Source organism: Octopus sinensis, linkage group LG3, assembly GCF_006345805.1.
Source record: "Octopus sinensis linkage group LG3, ASM634580v1, whole genome shotgun sequence".
Classification (NCBI taxonomy): Eukaryota; Metazoa; Mollusca; class Cephalopoda; order Octopoda; family Octopodidae; genus Octopus; species Octopus sinensis.
In genome coordinates this window covers 129870922-129896624 of record NC_042999.1, presented here as the reverse complement: position 1 = coordinate 129896624, position 25703 = coordinate 129870922, and the positions used below count along the sequence as shown (strand labels likewise).

The following is a 25703-nucleotide window of genomic DNA, read 5'->3' as shown; positions in this document are numbered from 1 at the left end:
AAAATGGAACACAATCTTTTATTTTATTTTTAGGTAATAAAAATAATAGATTTACGTAATTGTTGTCGATCAATTTCTTTTTTTTTCTCTCTACTGAGACATTCATAGTATTGTCATTATTTTGCTTATTGACTCTGTACAAATGTTTTGCGAATAGATGTTTAAGTAATTTGATTATTTCAGTTATCTTTTGCGTTAAAAAGTAAAAAAAAAAAATGTCTAGATGTAATTCCATACATTGTCTCGGTTTCGTGATTTATTAGGAATATAGTATAGATTGAGAGCTATTTGTGTGATTAGTGTGTACTATTCTTCATTCAGTCTAATACTATGGTTTTTCAGGGTTTTTTTTTTTGCTTCAAAATTATTTAGTTATGTGTGTGGGGTGTAAACTTTTTCATAAGTAATGTCACTTTCTATAATTATCATTTCTTATATATATATAAGCCGATAAAATATCTCATTTCATGGTCTGTTTTTGGTTCAGATATTCATTTCAGAACAATTATTCATTATCTCAATACAACTGAGTCTCTTAAAACAAAGCATCATTTGCACAGACATGTATCTCTGTCAACACTAACTTGATAGGGATAAGAATAAACATTATCTAAGATTACTATGTTACAGAACAAAACTAATCACCTGAGATGATAATTCCTGGAAACAAGCAAAGAGTCAGAAAAATGTTTTGTGTCATGAGGCAGTGATCAACCTTCTTCCCCTGCTCTTGCTCTGCAACAGTAATGAAGTATCTTGCTAACTGGAAGTCCCTCTCCTCTTCATCATTTACCAGTTCATGGTTCATTTTTGAATAATATTTCAGAGTGAATAATGGGTGCTATGTAACGAAACCTATAAACTGTTAGCATAACTGGTCTTCTTAGTCAATCATCATACATCATTTTTCATACTGGCCGGTTTGACAAGGGCTGGCTAGACAGAAGACTACACTAGGCTTCACTGTCTGTTTTGGTAGGGTTTTTTATGGCTGGATGCCCTTATCAACACCAACCACCATACAGAGTGAACGGAGTATTTTTTACATAGCACCAGCACTGACAAGGCCTGTTTTGGCATGGTCTTTTTAGCAGATGCCCTAACCTATCTAAAGTGTGGACTGGATGCATTAGCACTGGCTGGGTCACCAAGTAACTTGCAAGACAAAGATCCTTTGAGAGGGGGCCATAGTAGGAGGTGGCCTTATGCCAGGTGATGAGAGGTTAGAGTGTCAAATAGGTGTCTTGGTGTAGAAGAGCTACATGGTTGCCCAGTCAGAGGGAAAGAGATTGAACAAGGATGAGGACAAACAGGTGTGTTGTTGTAGAGGAGATGCATGGTTACCCAGTCAGATGGAGAGAGTGAAAGACAGTGAGGGGATGGGAGACATGGTGGTGAAGTGCCAGAGCATACTTTCAAGGTACGGGGTCCAGAATATACACAGGATGGTAGAGTGCTAAAATTTAATAGTAATAATAATAAAAACTGCTATGGGCATATCTTCCCTCTTTAGGCCAACAAAACTAATTGTTTTTATGGCTTGATCTTTTGAAACCCACTCAACTACAGTATTCTCAAGGTGACTAATGCAGGTATATGCTAGGCTAGACCAGTGCAGCCAAAATCAAATATCAAGCTCTATCTTGATAGGAAAGCCTTTAAGTAGTCTACTTTGTATAGTTACAAAATTCTTCAATTCTTCATGGTTGTGTGTAGTAGAGTATCTTCAGTAAAATGCCTTCACTTACTCATACATTGACAGTGACACATGTGGGATAGAAATACATATAAGAGATGTTATCTCTAATCCATCACTGCAAGACCACACAGAGTTTCATATATGCATGTGTTGAATCCACTCTACCCATCATCCACTCATTTCTCTTGGATTTGAATATCAAAGACTTTCTTTAGTCTAGCTTAAAGTCTTTCCTCCTTATTTCTTTAAGTTTATCTGTGGTTTCTTCTAATCTCCAAACTTCTCCAACCAACCAATGGCTATTTTTCTGCACTGAGGGCATTTACCTTACCTCGCCAGTCTGAAATTGTTGTCGTTGTTGACATCAAAGCCTCATTCTGATGTTAGAATTATTTGCTATTCCAAACTGTCTACATTGATTAATATCCATGCTTACCATCTGATTGACATTCCAAACCTTTTCTCATCAATCCAGCATTTACCCAACCGCCATCGTCTTATCTCTACCAAATCAAGATAATACAACATCTTTTTACCATACAACACATATTTACCAGTTCATCTAATTTTCAAGTTAGCTAATTTATCAGAGATTTGCTAGTTTATGCCAGCTGCTCTTGGCATCAAATATACTTCACTCCTCAGATAGCCAAAGGAGTGATTGAGGAAAGAAAGTGGATGCAGTGTGGTTATTATTGTTTCATATGTTACAGAACAACACTAATCACCTGAGAGGATAATTTCTGGAAACAGCAATTAGTCAGAAAAATGTTATGTATTACGAGACAGTTGTGATCTACCTTCTTCCGCTGCTCTTGCTTACCAGAGGCAGTGAAGTCTCTTGCTAACTGGAAGTCACTCTCCTCTTCGCCATTAAACTAGTTCATGGTTCATTTTTTAATAATATTCCAGAGTGAATAATGGATGCTGTGTAAACAAAACATAAACTATTAGCATAACTGAACAATATTTTTTTAATATTGATCTTTGTATGTCTGCTTTGTTTATTGCTTCTTGACTTCATAACAGACATCTGACCAAAGAAATAACATTTCATTAGTTATATTGTTCATTCATTTATTCAACTTCTGTTTTTTTTTTCATGCTTGCATGAGCTGTATGAATATGTTATTTGAGGCATTGTATTACAACTCACTGCCTTCCCTGATGCTAACTCTTATGCTTTTAAAGTAAGAGATCTTTTATGACCTTGAAGATATTGCAAACTGGATATTTGATGACAGGAACAACTGTAACTCTTGTACAAGTGACCACTGATGTAAACAAACACAGACATGTATGTACATAAAAACACATGTATATATAATATATGTGTGTGTGTGTCATCATCATTATCATCGTTTAACGTCCATTTTCCATTCTGGCATGGGTTAGACGGTTTGACTGGGGACTGGCAAGCCAGGAGACTGCGCCAGGCTCCAATCTGATTTGGCAAACTTTCTACAGCTGGTGCTTTTTTATGTGCCACCAGCACGGGAGTCAGTCAGGCGGCATGGGCATCGGCCATGTTTGGATGGTGCTTTTTATGTGCCACCAGCACAGGAGCCAGTTGGGGCAGGGGGGCTGGCATTGACCACGTTCGGATGGTGCTTTTCACGTGCCATTGGCATGGGGAGCCAGTCAGGCGGCACTGGCAGTGACCCACATATGAATAGTGCTTATTGTGTGCCACCAGCATGGGAGCCAAGCATCGGCCACAACTACAATTTCCATTTTGATTTGATTGAGATTCTGATTGTGATTTTGATTTTACTTGACTCAATATATATATATATGGCAATCTTTCTACCAGATCCTTTCACAAGGCTTTGCTCAACCTGGGACCATAGAAGACACTTGCCCAAGTTGTCACACTATTGGACTGACTCTGAAATTATTTGGTTATGAATCAAAGTTCTCAACCACATAGCCATGCTTCTGCCTATTATTTACACAATATTCTCGATAACAGCTGTTAATATTAGCCAATAAATGAGCTCCTGAATGATTGTTTGATTTTCTAGAAATAGTAGCTAAAATTCCTCCAAATTACACCTTATTGTTTTAATAAAAGGATAAGATGGTTAAATGTTGATACAGCCTAGATGTAAATATTGAAAGAGTTTATTTTCGTGGCAAGGTTGATATTCTGATAATACTGTAAGCTTATTAGAAAGTTGTATTTCAGGTTTTTTTTTTCCTTTTGCTTAATCCTTCTGAATAAGAATTGTATTACATTACTTCATAGTTGTATTTCATTAATCTGAACATAGGAACACTTCATTTTAATATAAAATAGCAAGTGCTTATTTGATAAAAATCTGAAACTTTGGTTGTAATTAAGCCTTGGGTCAGCCCTTTTGAGGCAGACATATGATGAAAGACATTCCATTTTCAACCATTTTTTTCTCAGCAACTGAAATGTTGATATGTCCTTATTCAATATGACTGTTTTTTAAAGATAGGTATGACTCAAGGAAATTTGGTTGCTATTTTTGCTATGTTGAATGACTATGCATGATCTTCCATGCTGGTTTGTTTGAGAATGAAGTTCTTTCAAATGCTTTGGTTACCTTTTAATTGTAGGGTTCATGTTGAGAGAAATATTGGATAAAAGTAGACATATTTTTAACTATTTTGTTACCAACCTCCCTAAGACTGCCTCTCATTAAATGCTACAAAGTTTCTATTTTCAAGTAATCAGATTTAAAACCTATCAAAACTTGATGTTAATTTGTGTTCCAAACACCAGCTTAATAATGATAAGGTTATTTTTCTAAATCTTCATTGTTTTAAAAATCAAGTGAAACAAAGGCAGTGTATTTCAGCAGTATCCTAGTATGACTTTAAACTGCATCCAGTAACGGGGATCTGGTTTAGGAATTACAGGCTTTTGAGGAGTGTGGAACCACCTTTTTGTCATTATTGTTCCCAGGTCTACTCTGCCCCTGAGTAGTAGCACCTGTCAGGATCCTAGCTGTGGATTAAATAGCCTGTAACCACTTGAGCCAGTGTACATTGAAATTATAGGCTGCAGAATGGTGGATGTGAACTGGTGGATGGCAACTGAACTTATTGAATCAATGGCAAATGTCACTAGATACTATGTGGATGAGCAGGCGACAGATTGTCAACAGCCAGAACAACCAGTTCAGTAAGCAAACTACTGCTACCATCTGTAGTTAAGGCATGCACAGATGTCATAGATTGAATAAATCCAGAGAAACAGGGTGGAGAAGAGCTGGATTGAGACAGAAATGTTGATATGTCCAATATGTAACAGAAGAGAAAGTAATAATGGTTGTTATAGGTGAAGCAGAGTTACAACTAAATCAGTATGAAAAATTCTTGATATAAGATCTAAGTATGTACGTAATGTTTTGTCTTCTATTGGGTTTTTCCTCTTGACTATTTTCAAAGTAGTTCCAAATGGTAACGTTTTTGTTTCATCTTACTTACTGCTCCCTTCCTTTTCTCTCTTATTAATTGCTGTGACTAGTTCAGCTTTAGTCAATACTTATGAGTAAGAATTACTAAATAGTTGAAATTAATCTTAAATATTCTATTTCTTTGAGACTGTAGGCAGTGCTTATAGACTTTTGAGACTCTTTTGGAACTGGAGAAAGTTCTATAGTTGATGTTCATTTTTAGTTGTTGCAGATTGAAGGTAATACAAGGTAAAACAAATTCAAGAAGCTTGTAATTCTAGAGGAAATAGATTGTATAGAGACTCTAATGTTCATTTGTTGGTTTTGGGAAGAAGAAAACAAATGTATGAAGTGATTCAAGCAAAAGTAGCATACATTCAGGAAGTTTAGAGGAGCAGAGACCATTATAGTAGCCTTAGTTGTGTGACATTGAAGGTGTATGGCCCAGTAATTAGTGTCAGGCTAACAATCATGAAGTAGTGAGTTCAATTCCCAGACCGTGTTGTGTTCTTGAGCAAAATGCTTTATTTCACATTAGCTGTAGAAATGAGTTGCAACATCACTGGTGCCAAGCTGTGTTAGCCTTTGCCCTTCCCTTGGAGAACATAAGTGGTGTGGAGAGGGGAGACTGGTATGCATGGGCAACTGCTGGTCTTTCATAAACAACCTTGCCCAGACTTGTGTCTTGGAGGGGAACTTTCTAGGTGCAATCCCATGGTCATTCATGACCAAAGGGGTCCTTCAGTTGTGTGACAAGAGGATACAGCTTAATATACCAGCAGTTGTAAAGAGTTGGTGATTGAAATCTTCAGTATTGTTGAAGAGTATTTTTTTTTTTTTGTTCTAATACAATTTAGAATATGAATTTAGGCAGTTCTCTATAGTGATAAATAAGCGATTGTGCCTTGTGTAGGGTTTACAGATGTTCAGGACTAAGTATCATCTGGCATTGAATAGTGATCTCAACCTTTGTAACTTTTCACAGATTCTTTGTTTTTTTTTTCGAAATTTTTGCATCTATAAAAGGCTTATGAGAAATGTTAAGCCAAATAATTTATAGGAAATCTGATGTATTTGTTCTTGAATAGTGAGGATACAGTAATGTAAATTGTTTTGTTTTTGGAGATATATAATGAGTATGACTGTTAGCAGATAAAGCTGTCAAGTTCATCTCACAGTATGTTTGTTCTTAAAAGACATGATGGCTTGTGATTGTGTTGTTATGGTGCTGCTTACTTAACAGTATTAAGGAGGAAATCTAATTTTAAAATTCCTTTTCTAACCTTTTATTTAGATTAGCTACCAACGTTTGCAAAAGATGATAAACTAACTGAAAATGAAAAAAAAAAAGGGTCTAAAGGGAAAACAGTTGGTCAATGGCATGAATTTAGATAAGTTAAGGTTGATGTACTGAATGACAGGCATAAAGCTTTAGGAAAAAGTAATTAATAAACCTTATTAAAAATTTCTTTAAAACAATTGAAAATTAACTGTCAATGTTTCATATTCTTAAAATTGAATGCTCTTTTCTTTTTAAGTGCTAGGAGCTCTGATTGGTCAACAGAAAGATAGGAATCTTGAAGTCATGAATTCTTTTGAATTGGCATATGATAAAGTTAATGATATAGTCATCAATATGGAATATTACAAGACCAAAGAAGAACAATGTAAGTGTTGTTTCTATGAAGAAAAGGTTTTTCTTTACATTTTCCTGAAATACTTGCTAATCACTTAATTTCTTTATTTTAGTTTGTTTATGATGAAATTTTTTATTCTGTCATCATCATCATTTAACGTCCAGTTTCCATGCTGGCATGGGTTGGACAGTTGGCATAATGCAAGTTTAAAATCTTGACAATGAAATATTTTTCCCTCTGCCTTTATATGCATTCTATCTTCAGTTCATCTGTTAAATTTTAGATAACTTAGCTACCTGTACTATAGGCGCAGGAGTGGCTGTGTGATAAGTAGCTTACTTACCAACCACATGGTTTCGGGTTCAGTCCCACTGCGTGGTACCTTGGGTAAGTGTCTGCTACTATAGCCTCAGGCCAACCAAAGCTTTGTGAGTGGATTTAGTAGATGGAAACTGAAAGAAGCCCATTGTCCCCACCCCCACCACCAATACCGGTGAACTCTGTTCTCACCACCACCACCACCAGTATACCCTGATCTCACCATCTACACCGGATACGCCTTACTCATCTACACCGGGTACGCCCTACTCCCTCCCCCCACTCACCATCTACACCGGATACGCCTTACTCATCTACACCGGGTACGCCCTACCCCCTCCCCCTCCCCCCACTACCCCTTCTCCTCATGTGCTTTCACTGTGAAAAGAGAAGCTGCTAGCGCCATAGCTCATCAACTGCCCACCGGTCTTACGCTTCCTCCTGACACTGCCTCATTCCGACCATCCCCTTTAGTACCCTCCCGCCTCGTAATATCCTAAGTTTTATTTCTTAGGAACCTTCACCAACCCCTTCCTGCCATCGTTCCTCCATACCCCAACCTTCCCCACTGGTTGCTCCCCTATATTACCCGCCTCAACTGGACCCCTCCCTCCCCAACTCAACTCTAGAATATCTGTATTTCTTTCCTCTACCTAATTACGTTACTCAGTGACGATAAATGCTGTGACTACAAAGACCCGGGCTGCTTTCTGCAGCAATTCCACATACCCCCTACCCATTCTAAGTACCCCGGATCCCCAAAGTACCCCGGACCTCGTTGCCCCCGTGCCGCTGACGCGTTAAAATGCTCGAACCGATCGTGACGATGCCGGACCCTCCGGCCCCTGTGCAGGTGGCACGTAAAAAGCACCCAATCCACTCACGGAGTGGTTGGCGTTAGGAAGGGCATCCAGCCGTAGAAACTCTGCCAGATTCAGACTGGAGCCTGGTGCGGCCCTTGGCTTCCCAGACCCGGTCAAACCGTCCAACCCGTGCTAGCGCGGAAAGCGGACGTTAAACGATGATGATGATGATGATGATGATGATATATATATATATATATATATATATGTATATGTTTGTGTGTCTGTATTTGTCCCCACCTCCAACATAGCTTGACAACCAATGCTGGTGTGTTTACGTCCCTGTAACTTAGCAGTTCGGCAAAAGAGACAGATAGAATAAGTACTAGGCTTATGAAGAATAAGTCCTGGGGTCAATTTGCTTGACAGTGCTTCAGCATGGCTGCATTCAAAATGACTGAAATAAAAGAATAACTATCATCATCAACATTTAATGTCTATTTTGCCTGCTGTCATGGGTTGGACAGCTTGACAGGAACTGGCAATGCCAGGGCTGTACCAGGTTCCATAGTCTACTTCAGCATTAGGAAGGACAGCTGGATATCCTTCCTAATGCCAACCACTTTACAGAATGTACTGGACATTATTTACATTAGACGGATATGTGTCCTCATCTTGTTTGTTGTTCCCACAACTTTTCGGCTGATTTACAATAAACAAGATGAAGACACATATCTGTCCAATGTAAATAATTCTTCATCACTAAAATATAGAACAGAATGTACTGGCCATAAGAACATGAACCAAGCATTAAATGTTCAGACATCTTACATCAAGTGCTATGTCTGAACATTATTCCAGCCAATAAAAATGGTTGTACCATAAGGTATAGCAACTGACATTATTATTACTGCAATGCTGCATTATTTTTTTTTTCTTTTACTTATTTCAGTCATTGGACTGTGGCCAGGTTGGGGCACACTGCTTTGAAGGATTTTACTGAAACAAATTAATCCCCGTACTTATTCTTTTTTAAGTTTGGTACTTATTCTAACAATCACTTTTACTGAATCACCAAGTTAAAGAGATAGGGACACAAACATACCAATACTGGTTTTCAAAGGATGGGCAGACATATACATACACATGTATGTATATAAGTGTGTGTGTGTATATATATATATACTTCTACACATGACAGGCTTCTTTCAGTTTCTGTCTACCAAATCCACTCAAAGTTTTTATCAGCCCAGGACTATAGTAGAAGACACCCAAGATGTCTTGCAGTGTGATCAAACCCAAAACCATGTGGTTGGGAAGCAGATTCCTTACCACACAACCATGCCTACACCTATTGTTTGAAATTGGACAAATTCTCACAAAAAATATAGTCAACACCAGTTTCAACAAAATGAAACAACACAAGAGCCTCTCAGCAATTGCCTGAAATATTTATAGTTTTGGCAGAGACATGACTATATTTCTTCCCTTTCTCAATAAAGGGCCTGAACTTGAATTGACAGAATTTTTCCATTCCTTGTGGCAACTGTATTTTAACTATTACACTTCCTCATGAATTACCGTATTTTAACATGTATAAGGAATCCCCTAATTTTTGGGGCTTAAAATTTGGAAAAAAGATTTTGTAAGGGATTATAATACTATCCATGTATAAGAAACTCCTATATTTTTTAATCTAATTTTTGGCAAAAATGGGTTCCTTATACATGTTAAAATATGGTACTTGTTGCTGATGTTGACTTACACTGCATTTTCTCTGGATTTTCTCTTATTTTTATTAAACAGTTAAAAACCACTCTCAACAACATACTAGAATTATGGTGATGCTAATCTGTTAGTATTAACACTATCAAACTGTACATGTTGCTATTCTGTTCCATCCATCCATCTTTTCATGTCAGAATGATGTATCATTCTCTTCCATTGATGATTAGAGCTTTGAATGGCAGAAATGTTAAATATAATAAACTTTGTTAGCCATTGTTTTTGTTTTTACTTTGTTCTAACTTGCATTGTTGCAGTTTCTTTTTCAATCAACTTTTCTTGCTGTTTAATATTTAATTTTCTTTGACTTCATTTGTCACTTTCAACAACTGATTAAAGCATTATTTTTGTTTATTTCTTTCCAGTCAAACAAGTATTTAGTGATATGGATTTCCTTGGTTGGTACACAACAGGAGGTCCTCCAACTCTTAGTGACATTAAAGTACACAGACAGGTAATACCTACATTGCCTTTCATTGTTGCTTCACCTATTCAGCTTCAAATAGTTTTTATCTAAATTCTTTTGCTTGTAAATCATGTAACATATTGCACATCATAACCCTTTAGTATTTAAACTGGCCATATCCAGCCTAGATATTCCACTTATTGTATGTTTGAACTGGCCAGATCCAGCCTTTCACACCTATCTTACAATGTGTTTCTAAAAATCAAGGATCACATAATCAAAATCTTGAAGCTACAAGATAATGCACAGTCATTTCAAAACAATGTGAATAAATATGCATTACATTTAACAGAGTAGTCTAAATGATAATGGGTTAACAAGAGAGTTATCTAATTACATAATTTCAGTTTGGCTTAGAATTCATTTTTTTTCATTTCCTGCGACAGTTTTCAGAATAGTTTCAGTTTATTTGAAAATGTAATTTGTTCACATAATTTTGAAATTTCATAGCGCCTGGAATATGAATAGATGTCATAATTAAGCTGAAAAACACAATTGTACTTAAAAGAAAACATTATTAAGAAATTAAAGTTTATCACAACTACTAAGAACATTAAAAATGTAGGCTGCCTTGTTTCTTATAGTTACAATTTTAAAGTAGGTAAGGTTTTTTTAATTGGCTGTTTAACAGAAATATAGCTCGCTGCATTTCCATCCAATTATATAAACAACTATCACCTATTAAAACAAGCATGTTTCAGAATTGTTTCATTTTATTGCTTATCCATTTAAAAATCAGGATGCAGGCATGGTTGTGTGGTTAAAAAGTTTGTTTCCCAACCACTTGGTTTTGGGTTCAATCCCACTGCAAGGCACTTTGAGAAAGTGTCTTCTATTATAGTGCCAATCCAATCAGAGCCTTGTGAGTGGACTTAGATAGAAGCTGAGCTATGTGTGTGTCTTGTTAGCGTTGTTAAAGAGTGTCACCATCATACAAATGGTGTCATTTATTTTTAGTTGCCCATGTCTAAACATGGGAAAAATATTACCTTGCTTTAGAAACAGATGATGGTAAAGTCAATTAGCCATAGACAATCTTTTTTAAAAAATTCCATCTGACTCATACAAGCATGGAAATGTATATATTAAATGATGATAAAATGTAAACTGGAATAGAATTTGTTTCTTTTCACTGTAATCTACTGCATATTGCTTTACAGTACATTCTATGACCCTTGGGGTCATTAACCCTTCCACATTTAAACCAGCCATATTAGACCAAAATATTCTACTTGGTTAATATGTTCATACCAACTAGATCTGGCCTCACACCTACCCTACAATGTCACTGTAAAAAGTAAACAATCATCATCAAAATCTTGAAGCTATGAGATACTGCATGATTAATTCAAAATGATATCAATAAATAAGAATTACATTTGATAGAGTAATCTGAAAGCTGAAGAGTTAAAGAAATAAAAGTTATTTTTAAATATTAGTTGTATATTTGAATTTTGAATATTAATAATATTGTTTGGTCATTTACAGATGTGTCGTATTAATGAAAGTCCAATATTTCTCAAGCTGAATCCCTTAGCAGGACACACTGATGTATGTATTTCTCAAGCTTCAATAAATTTCTATTTACCTATTTTCATCTTTTTTGTAATTAACAGAATATTTTGAAAATATATATGTATTTTTTTTTCCACAGTTACCTGTTACTTTATATGAATCCCTTATAAACGGTCAGGTATGTATGCTATTCCTTCTTGCTTTTGACTCCCATACTTTTAAAATTAATATCCAAGATGTCTAGTATAGTGTAGTATGTTTCTTATAAAAGTTATTTAAAATGTTTCAGTATCTTTCATAAATTATTACTGCTATTAACTCTTTAAATAGCTAGTGTTTCATTTACTTTAACTTCACTGTTGTACCATATAGACCCATACAAATGAATTATTTTTATATATCACATATATTGGTTTCAAATTTTGGCACAAGGCCAGCAATTTTGAGGAAGGAGTAAGTCAATTAAATTGACCCCAGTGCTCAACTAGTACTTATTTTAATGACCACTGAAAGGATGAAAGGCTAAGTTAACCTTGGCAGCATTTGTATTCAGAACATAATAGACAGACAAAATACCACTAAACATTTTTCCTAGTGTGCTAACAATTCTGCTAGCTTGTCACCATATCATTCGAATAAATATTGAGGCCATTAACTGCTTGATATCAATTCTATAGGTGAGGCAAAAGTATATATGAGGGAGTACCCAAAAGAAACCAAAATTTTGCAGTGTTATTTTGTTCACTTAGTTTTACATGTTTACACTTTTATTGCCTTCAAAGTATTCTCCATTTGAAGCAACACATAGGTCCAGACACATTTTCCACTGTTCGAAGCAGTGCTGGAACTCTTGCAAAGTTATGTCTTTTAATGCCTCTGTTGTTTTTTTCTTCACCTCTTCCATGTCTTCAAATTCTGTAGTACCAGCTCTCATCACCTGTGATGACCTTCATAAAAGGGTCCAGATCAATTTCCAACTGTTCTTTGAGTTTACGACACACATTCAGTAAGGACTGCTTTTGATCTTCCGTGAGCAAGCGAGGCACAAATTTTGCAGTAACTCTTTTCATTCGTAATTCCTTGCTCAAAATTTGTTGGCAGGAGGTCTAGGACACACCAGTCATATCAACAAGTTTGTCAGTTGTTCAGTGATGGTCCTCCAAGATCAGTTCATGAATTTTCATGATGTTTTCATTCATTTGGGAGGCTGACAGACGCCCTGAATGAGGTTGGTCTTCAAGTAACCATTCCTAAAATGTGAAAACCACTTGTAAACTTGTTTTGCACTTGGAAGTATCCATGTAAGCTATTTGAAGCATTACAACTTTTGGCCACGGTTTTTCCCTGCAGAGAATAGAATTTCATGGAAGCATGCTGTGAAGCCAGAAGGCTACATCAGGCCCAGTCTGATATGGCAGTGTTTCTACGGCTGGATGCCCTTCCTAACGCCAACCACTCCATGAGTGTAGTGGGTGCTTTTTACGTGCCGCCCGCACAGGTGCCAGACGGAGCTGGCAAACGGCCATGGACGGATGGTGCTTTTTACGTGCCACCGGCACGGGAGCCAGGCGAGGCTGGCAATGGCCATGATCGGATGGTGCTTTTTACGTACCACCGGCACAGGAGCCAGGCAAGGCTGGCAATGGCCACAATTGGATGGTGCTTTTTACGTGCCACCGGCATGGGGGCCAGGCAAGGCTGGTAACGGATTAGTTTATTAAATTCTAGTTAATTTTGGCACTTTATCTTTTTGTAGTGATTTATATTGGATGACTTTCTAAAGTTACTTTAGTGTTTTCTTTTTTTTTTGTCAAGGCTCCTTAGCTCTCATTCTATTTTGATGAGAGGTGTCATAGCATAGTGGTAATATTAATAGTGATGAAGAAGTGGTGAGCTGGCAGAATCATTAGCATGCTGGGCAAAATGCATGCTTAACAACATTCTGTCTGTCTTTACATTCTGAGTTCAAATTTCACCGAGGTTGACTTTACCTTTCATCCCTTTGGGGATCAATTAAATAGGTACCAGTTGGACACTGGGGTTGATGTAATCGACTTATTCCCTCCCTGAAATTGCTGGTCTTGTGCCAAAATTTGCAACCAATATTATTAGGGACAAGACTTCTCTCTTATCAGCACCACAAAATAGTTAGTTTTTAGTTAGACAGGGCTTAAGTAGTATTCTGACAGATACATAGTATCTATTTATAAGGTAGGTAGAGGAAGTCAGTAAAAGTTAGATATGTTTGCTAGGGATAAAGTGCAGTGTTGGCCACAAGATACAGATCACTGGTCCTCCAACATGTTACAACTCATCCATTTGTGATTCTTCAGTAATATTGTTGAATAGTGCTCATACTCCTCTACCCACTGTACAAACAAACATGTTACTATCTCGGAAAGAGGACATTTTATAACACTTCGGTGTTTATGTTTCAGATTATCTTAAAAACAGTCCTTCACTAGAAAACTCTCTTGTATCTCTTTTTGACAAGCAGCAGTTGTTCTTTTGTTTTTTTTTCCTGAAAATGTTGTGTTAATGAAACGACATGTTTAGTGATATCTTTTTTTGCTGCAGTCTTCATCCTTCAAATGTTTTATAACTAGACACATGAAATGTATCATTTTAATATCTGTGTAGATTTTTCAACTTGCTCTTTTCTGTGTTCATTGTAGTCCACTTTACTGTTTGTATCCCTTGAGTACACTCTTGCCACTGAAGAAGCTGAGAGAATTGGTGTTGACCATGTAGCAAGGGTTTCTACTTCAGATTCAGGAGAAAGTTCATCAGGTAAGTTGTAAAATTCCAAAATTTCTTAAAAGCTTTTTAATTTGTTTTTCTTTCTTATATCAGATAAAAATATAAACCATTATTACACAAATGTTATTTTTTCTTCATTTTTCACAAATTTTATTGTTCAAATACAGGTGTTATACAACTGAATCTTAACTATCTTATTTTCCTTAAATTTTATTCTATAAGTTTTTGCAGTTTTTATATTTTCTGTTACTTTATAATTAAGTGCACAGCATATATATTTCTCAACAATTTGTTGTGCGTTGCACTTCACTTAATTCTTACACAGATTAATATATATATATATATATATAAATCTTATATAAACAGTGGAGTTGGGAAAAAACTTTAGTTGGTTTTTTGAGTGGGTATTACAAGATCCAGAGAAGTTATAGTTCACTGCTACAAGATGTAGCATTGTAAAATTGACAAGTATTCCTTTAGCTGGCAGTACTAGATTTAGTCTTTTGTGAATATTGTGCTGTACAACCCATTGAGACAACAGACATCATTCCATGTGTCTCTAAAGATTGGTGGAGGAATGACTAAGCAAATATATTAGTATCAAATCAGTTCTCTTTTCCCTTTTTTGCAAAGAGCTTTGTTTTAACCGAATTTACTATACACACATTGTTTGGAACATTCGTGTTAATCACCTTATATTAATAATCAAATATCCACCTACAAAGATTTCTATTTTCTGCTTTAACATTAGTTGAATAGAGTTTTAAATTGGAACTTTTTACATGAACTTGGATTAGGTACTAAATTGCCAAGATTGATTTTCTCAAAGATGCAACCATAAAATGAGCATGAGGAACACACTCTAGCTAAATGGAAAGTAGAGTTGTGTGCTTTGGTCAAGCTTAGAAATCAATACTTGTGTAGTTTGGGAGTTAAACTGGTCATATCTAGTCCAAATATTATACTTATTTTACATGTAGACTGGTCAGATTAGCCTTTGACTCCTACCCAACAATATCATTCTAAAAAAATAAACAATCTCATTATCAAAATCTTGAATCTATGAGAAAATGCATGATTAATTCAAAACAATGTGAATAAATAAACATTGCGTTTGACCAAGTAATCTGAATGCTAAAGGGTGAACTACAATTTCTCTATTAAACATAAGTCTTGTTACTTATGTGTGTGTAATAAATTGCAATATTGGTTTCTCTTGACCAGGCATGGGGTCTTTATTTCATTGGAGAGGTATTTACTATTTAATATTGACCCAAGTATGTTAGCCACAACAACCTAATAGGATTTGAACTCAGAAACAGCAAGGGATTGAACTTGATACTTTTTATGCATTTAGTCCAGTACTCTATTGTCTGGACCATTTTATGATCTATACTTAATTAGCTTCAAAATACAAGAAACACAGTCACAAATAACAGCATTCTGACTAAAGAGTCTGTAGACACTCTGTTTTTGTTTTAAATTTAATTGACCATTATCTTAAATTCAGTTATACTTCCCATATTCTAATATTTTTTTTAGTAGCAGAACATCTGATTGCTCAACACAGTTCTATTAAAATGCTAGACAGCCGAGTGAAGCTATTACTACAGTACATTAAAGCTGTTCAAGCAGGTAACTGTTTTTGTTTTTTAAGCAAGTTGCTAATTCTGTTTCTAATACTTTGACTTATCTGTAGGAATAGCCAAATAATTTTAAGAACCTTTTGGTTCTAGGTTTGATCTTACTGAACAGCACTTTAAGTGATTTACACTAATATATATATTGTTACGGAACCCCAAAATTGTTACGGAATCCCACCTGCCGTCGCTCGAACTCGAACCTGGGATCCCAACAAGTCGAGCGACGACGATTGACCAGGCTCGATCGATCGGGAAAGTTCGCCACGGAACTCAGAGAGGAGAGAGATAACAACAACAACAGCAGCAGGAAGAGACACAGAGGCAATCGGCTTACATTTAACCTACTAGTTTACATGACTATTACAACAAATACAATGTGATACATCAGATAAATACAAGCAACAGAATCAACAGCATGCAGATGCAATATAACAACAGCATTTAAAGAAAACACATGCAAGAAACAGGTATACAATGTTCATGTCACAAATAATTCACGTTACAATTAACGTACACATTAACGATACAGTTCAGAGTTCTTTTCAGTCTTTAAAGACTATATCAGAGTCTTTCTTTTTCTCTTTAGCACTTCTTTCTCCTTTTTTTGTAACACGTATCAATACAATTCTTTTTACATAATTCACATATCAACACAATTCACAATGTTCGATTCTTTAACATAATGTCTTTATACATTTCTTTTCCAGCCTTTTAGCACTGTTCTTTCTTTTCCACAACAATTCTGAACATAAATACCACAACTCTTTCCTTCTTTTTCTTCACATATCAAAACATAATTAAACACATACCGTACAACAGCCAATGCCTCACACCGTAGTCCATCGCTATTAACTGCTTAATCCTATTGTATGTCTTCCTCAACCCCTCATCCTCTCACTCTACTGTCATACTCTCATGACTGTCTTCCTCTTTCAGTACACTGTCACAGCAGAACAGCCACTGCTAAATCCCAACTGCCAACTGCCTCTTCATCTCTCACAGCAGAAACAACTTGCTCTGTCCTCGACTGACTTGCCTCTCGCAGAGTTTCCGGCCGACTGTCTTTACAGCTCAAAGTTCCTCCTTTTTAAGGGGTGTTTACAACGAACTTTCGTTGACCGGCACAAGGCCAAAGGTCCCCTAAAAGCTCATTACTCCTTCGTGAATCCGACAGAACAATCGGTTTATCCCAAAAGTAGGTCGCAATCAACTGTCCCTAAGTTGAACTCACAACAATATATATAACCACACTGTGGTTTGTGTGGTGAAGAGGATTACTTCCCAACCATGTGGTCTTCGGTTCAGTTCCAGTGAAGCACCTTGAGCTTAGTCTTCTAATATAGTCCCTAGCCAACTAAAGCCATGTTAGTGGATTTAGTTGGTGGAAACTGAAAGAAGCCTGTTTTATATTATGTATATGTTTGTGTTTACCCTTGTCTTGACATTTGATAATGATTGTAAATGAACATCACTGTTGTATAAGTGAGGTTGTTCATTTCCTGTCTTCCAGGAAAAGCATGTTTAGCCATGTGAAAATATCTCTTTGTTGGAAACAGGTGGGTTTGCAACAGGAAGGGCATTCAGCTGTAGAAAATCTGTCTCAACAAATTCCATCTGACTCATGCCATCATGGAAAAGTGGATGTTAAACAGTGATGATAAAATAGTGTGTGTATATATATATGTATAGTATACATATACCTTATGTGTGGAATTTGATAGACAGAAACTGTGGAAACTCATTGCAGTCTTATAAAAATCACATGTGAATCTATGTTTATGTAAAATATTGTGTCAAATTGCATCCCTTTACACAAAATATGATAAGTTACCAATTTTTAAACACAGGTTTATAAAATAAGTACCAAACAAAATTACTACTAGGGTTAGTGATTGACTATAAATCTTGAAATTGTTGTCCTAAAATGGCTCAGGCCGATGACTGAAACTAGTAAAATAATATAAACTAACCTTTATTGAAAATATAATTTTGATGACTCATCAACGTTATGTAATGGTCGTCTTCCATGCTTGCATGGGTTTGGTGAATGCAATGAGCTCCATTGTCTGCTTTGGTATGTTTCTATAGTTGGATGCCTTTCCTAATGCAGACCACTTTACAGAGTGTATTGGATGTGGATGCTTTTTAATTCATGACACTGGTACTAGTGAAATCATCAATTAACTCAAAAGACAACACACCTCTACTGAGTGGGAGAATAGTATTGAAGGATTTTATTTGAACAAATCAACCCAGGATTTATTTTTCTTTAAGCCTAGTACTTATTCTATCGGCTGCTTTTGAAAACTGCTAAGTTATGGGGATGTAAACACACCAACACCGATTGTTAAGTGGTGGTTGGGGATGAACACAAAGACACACACATAGATATATACATATATATATGACAGGCTTCTTTCAGTTTCCATCTACCAAATCCACTCACAAGGCTTTGGTTGACCCAATATTTATCTTTACAAAGAAAAATTACAAGTGTCACCAGTGACCAGCTTTATCATCATTACCTTTCTTTTGCAGGTGATTTAAAAATGAACCATGATATTCTCCGAGAAGCCTACAGCTTGTGTTATCGACTGCCAGTCATCAACACACCCAAATTTCGAGAAGATTTTTACACTGTAAGTAAAATAATAGTTTGTTTGTTCTGATAATATCTGTATGGAGACATCAATTTTTTTTTTTAAACTTTGCCACAAGTGTATTACTTCTCTGAAAAAGAAATGTAGCTATACCAATCATTTTCATGAATATTTGAAGTTTAGCCCTTAATTCCATCATGAAGCATTACATGGAAAACTGAAGAACCCATTTTAGATTTAGTCAATGTTACTACAATAATATGATTTAAATTTGAAATGAAAAAAAATTAGGAGGTACATTTAGCTAGGAGGTGATTTCTAATATTTCTGTTAGACTCATTAGCATGCTGGGCAAAATGCTTTGGCATTTCATCTGTCCTTACATTCTGAGGTCAACTATGCCTTTCATCCTTTCAGGGTTACTAAAATAAGTACAAGTTGAACAATGGGGTCGATGTAATTGACTTAACCTCTTACTTGTTGGATTTCTTATTCCTGAAATATAAAGGTTTTATAAAACTTTTTGCATTGTCAGAAGCTTTCTCTTTTCTCTCTCTTTACCTTCTTCAATATTACAATACTTCTCTTATTTTTATATTAATTTTTCCTGCTAATGTAGATTGGATAGTTTTGCAAGATCAAGGGAACAGGTTTTGTTAATAGATTAGGAGTCAGTAAACTCATAAAACCTGTGTCTAAATGGGAAAAAAATTAAATGTAATAATAAAAACAGCAAAATCAAATAAATAGTCATCAACCTATTGTTTACTTAATTCTGTTTTAAATTGAAATTGGTATTTCATGTTTTAAATATTATGAATTACATTTAATGTTATTTCTACCAATCACTCAATCAATACTTGATTTATAGATTAAAGAAAATTGTTTTGTTTTTCTAGCAATGCAATGATGTTTGTCTCATGTCCTACTTAGGAACTATAACCAAAAGTTGTAATACTATTAATCAGGTAAGAATTAAATATTTCTTTCACAATCACATAAACATTTACTTTAGTGATATTGCTACCCTCACAGTGAGAAAATATGAACAACTTACCTCTTACCTCTCGGGAGATAAGCATCAACCTCACATATTCTTTCTTCCACAAAGTCCAACCCTTGACCTCATTGTAGTGGGAAGATTAAATGAATGAGTGTCAGAGCTATGCCATTGAGGTCTGGTAGTGCCATCCAAGGCAAACAGATCTGATTCTGGCAGTGCTAAGGCTGCAACCCAGCTAACTGGAAGGCAATGGTGAATTTCAGGGGTAGCGTCTATCCCAGAATCTGGTAGCTTCCTGGTGGCATTGGATTTTGTCTGCAGGCATCTTGCAGCAAGAAGGTGCAATACAAGGACGACCTCCCACTGGTTGTGTATGGTGGCTTACAAATACAGACGGGAACTATTTTTGTAGCCTCTGATCATCCCTTGAAACTCCTATGAACTCACAACTAGGAGCTGGCTTAACCCCTCCCAGATGAATGCCATTATAAGACAAGACAAGACTCATTCCTACAACATTGGAAGAAAGCACAACCCTCTTAAAATTACATTTGCGTTCCCAATAATTAATCCAAGTCTTTCCTAGTTTATTAAGTAGATTTAATATTTTTTTATTTTTGAGCGGTCTTGTAAATTTTATCTAAAGTTTGAGAGGGAAAAAAATTTCAGATTTACTAAATCATGAACATATATAAAATAGCTAAAAATCTGTTTATTTCTCTCTTTAAATATAATCATCATTCTGCTAGAAACATCCAATGTTAATATTTTATCAGTCTTATGTTTTTATTGTTAAACATTCATTTCCAGTTCTAATTTTTAAGTAATGAAACAAAATGTGCTGATTAAATTATTTTGAAAACTATGGACACATTTATGACATTTCTTTTATTTTATTTTCAGTTTGTGAATAAATTCAATGTGCTATATGACCGTCAAGGTATGGGACGCAGGATGCGAGGACTCTTCTTTTAAATAGTTAATTTACTCAGCAGAAAATGACACTATTTCTGTGGTTGTGTGTTGCAGTGAAAGTTAGGAAAAGTTGGCAATGAGAATTATAGATGCTGCTACCACACCTAGTTGCATCTATTGATTGCTTCTTCTCTACGTTACGTCACTTCTCTACCATTCACAGCTTCTACAATCTTCATTTCTTTGTGTTGTGAAGGCTCATGGTGAGAGAGAAACTGTTACTTGTGGACTTGCTTCAAGCACTGGAAGGCTGCTACTTTCCAGTTTACCCATAATCTACTCCTTTTGACAGTAATAAGTTAACTACACAAACTGGTTCACTCACATAAGTTCTTTCCAACCTTTAGACATTAATGCTCAGACAAAACTTACATACATACACATACACTAAAAGCTTTCAGTTCTTTTTTTTTTTTTTAATAAAATAATAACTTTCTTATTCTTGTTATTTTTAAATTATTTATTATTTATATATATTTATATAACAAACATTAATTCAGACATTCAATTCCTGCATGTAGATGAAGTGATCAGAAATACTTAGTAACTGCTTGGTATTTCAGATTTCTAGTAAAATCACCATTCAGAATCTTTGGACAGTTTAATTGATGGTGATCCAAAGTTTATTAGGTTCTTATTTATAAATCTTTCTCAAATTGATGTTGAATATTTGTGTATGTTAACTCTATCAAATGCGTGATCTGAAACACTAATAACTTATATATGGAGCCAAAGGTTTTACTTCGATCACATACCCAAGCCTAGCACTATTAAAGACCTCTTCCATTTCCATCATACACACACACACACACACACATTCATCTATGCATGCATATACACATACACGCAAGCACATACATATTTTGAATGCCACTTTTAAACCAAGATTGACTCATCAATTCTAGTCTAGATCTTGAGATGTAAGGGTTCTTCAGCCATCCTTGAATAACTGACAGCAGACAGTGATATGAAATCTAATATTGAATTTCATCTACAAATTTGGATTAAATTTACCAATTCTGTTTTATTTAATGTCCAGTAATTTTTTGCTTTTAAGACTATTTTTTTACTGCTACATATTTAGTTACTTCTGACTTAACAAATTGTATCTTTCTATAAATTACTTTGCAAGCATAAAAAATTATACTAACATATAGAGTTGGTTGTTTATTTACAGTTAACAAAATCTTTATTGGTTACCTTTTATTAAAAAAACATTTATACACTTTACACTGCTAAAAAAAAAAACTTTTACTGTATTTTGATTTTCTTGTAAATTCAGTGAGTTTATTTTCCCAAATTAGCATTGCTGTGTTAATGTATTTTCTATGTTGATCCAAACTTTTCTGTTCAGTTTTTACCTGCAACATTACAAGATTATATCAGTTTCTTCTGAAAGCAAGAACTATCATCTAAACTCCTGCTTAGTGTATTTCATTCAACTTGATGGCTTCTTCCTCTCACATAAATGGGTTATTTTGGAGTAACTTTTATAGTTCTTTTATCATTTCTATAATTGCATGTGTTTATCATGCTTAACTAGAGGTAGAAGTTATATAGTCTGAGAAAAAAAGAGTTAAGTTTATCTTGTTAGATGAGTTCCTCACTTGTACTATGCAGTGTTTATTGACTCTAAAGTTAATTAGCTGATTATTAAAGATCCTGAAGTTGTTTGGTAACCAACAACCAACCATAACATTGACTAAATTATTTCAGCTTTTATCTTTCAACTTACCAATACAGACAGGGTCAGGCAGCAAAATTTAAACTGTTTTAAAATGGAATCACTATGACAAAAAGTTATAGCTAAAATATGTCACCCTGGGCATAGCCCTTTTGACAAGAGATATGTCACCCATTTAACAGGGCCTGCTTGCTGACATAGCTGCTCCTTTTTGGATTGTTAAAAAAAATCTGTTGTAATAAATCTATCTTCCACGTTGATCAAGCTTACAAAGACCCATTATATAAACAGGAGGATGATAGCTAGTGCCATTAAAACTGACTTAGGTATGAAGTCATATGTTTGCAACAAGTATTGAAGCATTCTCACTACTCATTCTTGAAGCTGTTATGGTTGAGAGAATTCTAGAACTTCTTAATTACTTGACATACATTGGAGGGAAAGTGAGGGTCTTTGTTGATAAGAAATTTGAAATCCACTGTCATGAAAACACTACAACTGGAGAGATATTGCTTTCAAGCCTTCCAGATTTATTGCATTCATGCTTTGGTGATGGGCATTTGGAGCTACTGCAAACAATGGTTGTGAGATTTCATTTCATTGAAGCTGGTCTTAATGCAACTGAGTATTTAAACATCCCCAATAAAAGTTCTGATGCCCTGGATTACTCAAAATTATGATCTGAATGAGTTATATTTATTCAAGATCACATAATGTTCGAAGCATACTCAGGATTCCACAATGTATTCCCAAAGAAGTTTGGCCTTCTTGCTTGCCAGGTCTAAATCTACTTGATATGGACCTGTTCTCAATGAGTATTGGTCCAATGTCATGTAGGCAGAAAAAGCATGCTTCGTCTTTCACATCCATATTCAATTGATTGTAATTGCTAATAGTAAATATATATATATATATATCTAGTATTATCTTGCCTTATGTTAAGACAAAGTTTCATGCTTCTAATTTTTCAGTTATAGTTACAGGCTTAGAAGCATCTCAACAGTTTTGATTTTGCTACTTGACCCTATATATGTTTTCTATATCTTTCTAGTCTCATTAAAATTATGAAGAAGACATAACTCATGTTTCACTTGTTCAATACCTACTTCTCCATCAGATAACTTTAATTAAAGATTTACTGATTTCTTGTGTTATCTTACTCCTGAACTACATTGTTATTATCATCATTTTGCCAATCTTCTCATGAAGAAGGGAACTGGACTTACTGTAGTATCTTCATGTGACTGGTTACTGGTTGCATACTCATGACTTTTTTTTGCATAGATCAAATTATGATTAATATGTAACCCTTGGCTTCCAGAGACAGCTGTTGAGTTACTTAATTTCTTTATATTTTATTCTGTATTTATTGTGTTCCTTGCCCACCCTTATATATATAGGGGTGGGCAAAAATACATATACAGTTGTGTGGCTCAAGCATTGATTCAAAGAACCCAGAAATCAAAAAAGTGAGTTTCCAATGAACTAGGCATCTCCTGCAGATCCCTTGGTCGACTTATGAACCGCTTAGGTTTAAAAAAGAAATAGAGAAATGAAAAGAACATTCCATTCATTATACAACTGTGTATATATCAAGCCTAACTGTCTACCTGCATAATTACCCCCATATCAGCTCATTTTGAATTTCTCTTATAGTCACTCTTGACACTGGACCTTTCCCAAATGAAGAAGTCAAAGTTTAAGTTTAAATTCATTTGGGCACTACTATGTGTTTTCTATACTGAACTTATCTGCCCTCACCTATTGACTATATTATACATACATACTTTTCATTTTTGTTGAGACTTATTCTACAAAAATAGTCTAATTCCCAAAAATTGACACTCAGTTTTACTCAACACAGATTTAAAAGATTGATGAATTTCAGCTAAACATTCTAAAACCAAGCTATTATTTTAATCTTTGTGCAAATTACTTCATTTCCTAAAATTATCCCAAAGCATAAAATTTATATTCATGAAGTATATAAAAACTATAACCCTTGTGTTCTTACTAATATTAGACTTTACAATCAACCAGAAATTTCTTTGGTGACCCCCACATTGCCAAACAATTTAAAGACTAAGAATTTAGAGAATATCAATCAGTTTAATTAATATAAGAAGTAAATCTAATATTTCAGATTCTTGACCTTTAACTAAATATTGACAGTTTGTAAGAAGGTCAGATTCTGCACTTTATTCTCCATAAAGATTAGGCATCCTATTGAGAGAGAGGATATATTCATGCCTGAACAGCTCCTGCTAATTCAGTATGTTCTTCATTAAAATACTACTTGAACAGTTGTAGAAGTACATCCTCTATATACACTTCTTTAACTGTTGTCATTTAATGTCCATTTTTCCATACTAGCATGGATTAGGCAAAATTTATTGAGGAAATTGTTTTATGGTTGGATGCTCTTGTTGCCAGCTCTCACCAATTTCCAAGCAAGTATTTTCCCATAGCTAGACATGATTTTCACAAAGACTGGAAGCAAACAACCTTACTTGTATCATGATGATGCACATTTACAACCATTATATGATGTCTAGATAAAGTACTCACATATACAGGGGTTGGACAAAATAATGGGAACACCTTAAAATTGAAACAAATTTTAATATGAGGTAGGACCACCTTTGGCAGTAATTACAGCTTGAATTCTACAAGGTATGGACTCGTACAATCGAAATTGTTTCCAAAGGAATTTTTGTCCATTCTTCAGCTAAAACAGTCTCCAGTTCTTGTGAAGATGGTGGCAGATATTGACTCCTTGTTTTTCTAAAATGCACCATAAATGTTCAATGATATTGAGGACTGTGGTGGCCAGATAAGATGTTCAACTTCACAAGAGTGTTCCTTGTGCCATTCAGTAACAACTTTAGCTGTGTGAATTGGTGCATTATCATCCTGAAAGATTACATTTCTCTCTGGAAACAGTTCTGCAACCATTGATCAGATAAAATGCTTAAATAGTCTTGACTTAATTCTGCCAAGAAGGGAAACCATTGGGCCAGCAGATTTCCAAGATATAGCCCTCTCCCCTGCCCAGATCATCACAGATCCTCCATGTTTAACAGTTGGAAGAAGGCAGTCTGGGTCAAATGCTTCTTTTGGCTGTCTTCACATGTATACTCACCCAGTGATTGGAAATAAGGTAAAGGATGACTTGTCCAAGAAAATAGCTGTTTCATCTCTTAGACTGCATGCCACTTCCCTAGAGCTGTACCCTTCTAAACTCTTAATATCCCGTAAAACTATTAATATGAAAAGTGTGAAGTAAGAAAGAGCTGCAACTTAACAGAAAAATTAACATAGTTATTCACTCGAACATATATGATACCATAATGTATATTGCATACTTTTGCCTCTCAAAGCCTAATT

At 35.2% G+C, this 25703-nt stretch overlaps 1 protein-coding gene across 3 annotated transcripts in view; it reads left to right on the top strand.

The window, feature by feature from the left end:
- The window catches only part of LOC115209309 (COP9 signalosome complex subunit 6), a 29657-nt gene extending 8586 nt beyond the window's left edge, over positions 1 to 21071 (top strand). For 2 of the 3 annotated variants that reach the window (XM_036501321.1, XM_029777650.2), the window contains exons 3-11: positions 6666 to 6794; positions 10036 to 10124; positions 11625 to 11687; positions 11791 to 11829; positions 14327 to 14441; positions 15954 to 16046; positions 18593 to 18693; positions 19554 to 19622; positions 20561 to 21071. In XM_036501321.1, coding sequence (XP_036357214.1) covers positions 6666 to 6794; positions 10036 to 10124; positions 11625 to 11687; positions 11791 to 11829; positions 14327 to 14441; positions 15954 to 16046; positions 18593 to 18693; positions 19554 to 19622; positions 20561 to 20632 — 770 coding nt within the window. In that variant the 3' untranslated portion in view covers positions 20633 to 21071. The remainder of the gene's footprint in view (positions 1 to 6665; positions 6795 to 10035; positions 10125 to 11624; positions 11688 to 11790; positions 11830 to 14326; positions 14442 to 15953; positions 16047 to 18592; positions 18694 to 19553; positions 19623 to 20560) is intronic. The other variant, XM_036501322.1, reaches the window with a different exon arrangement.
- The last annotated feature ends 4632 nt before the right edge of the window (positions 21072 to 25703 follow it).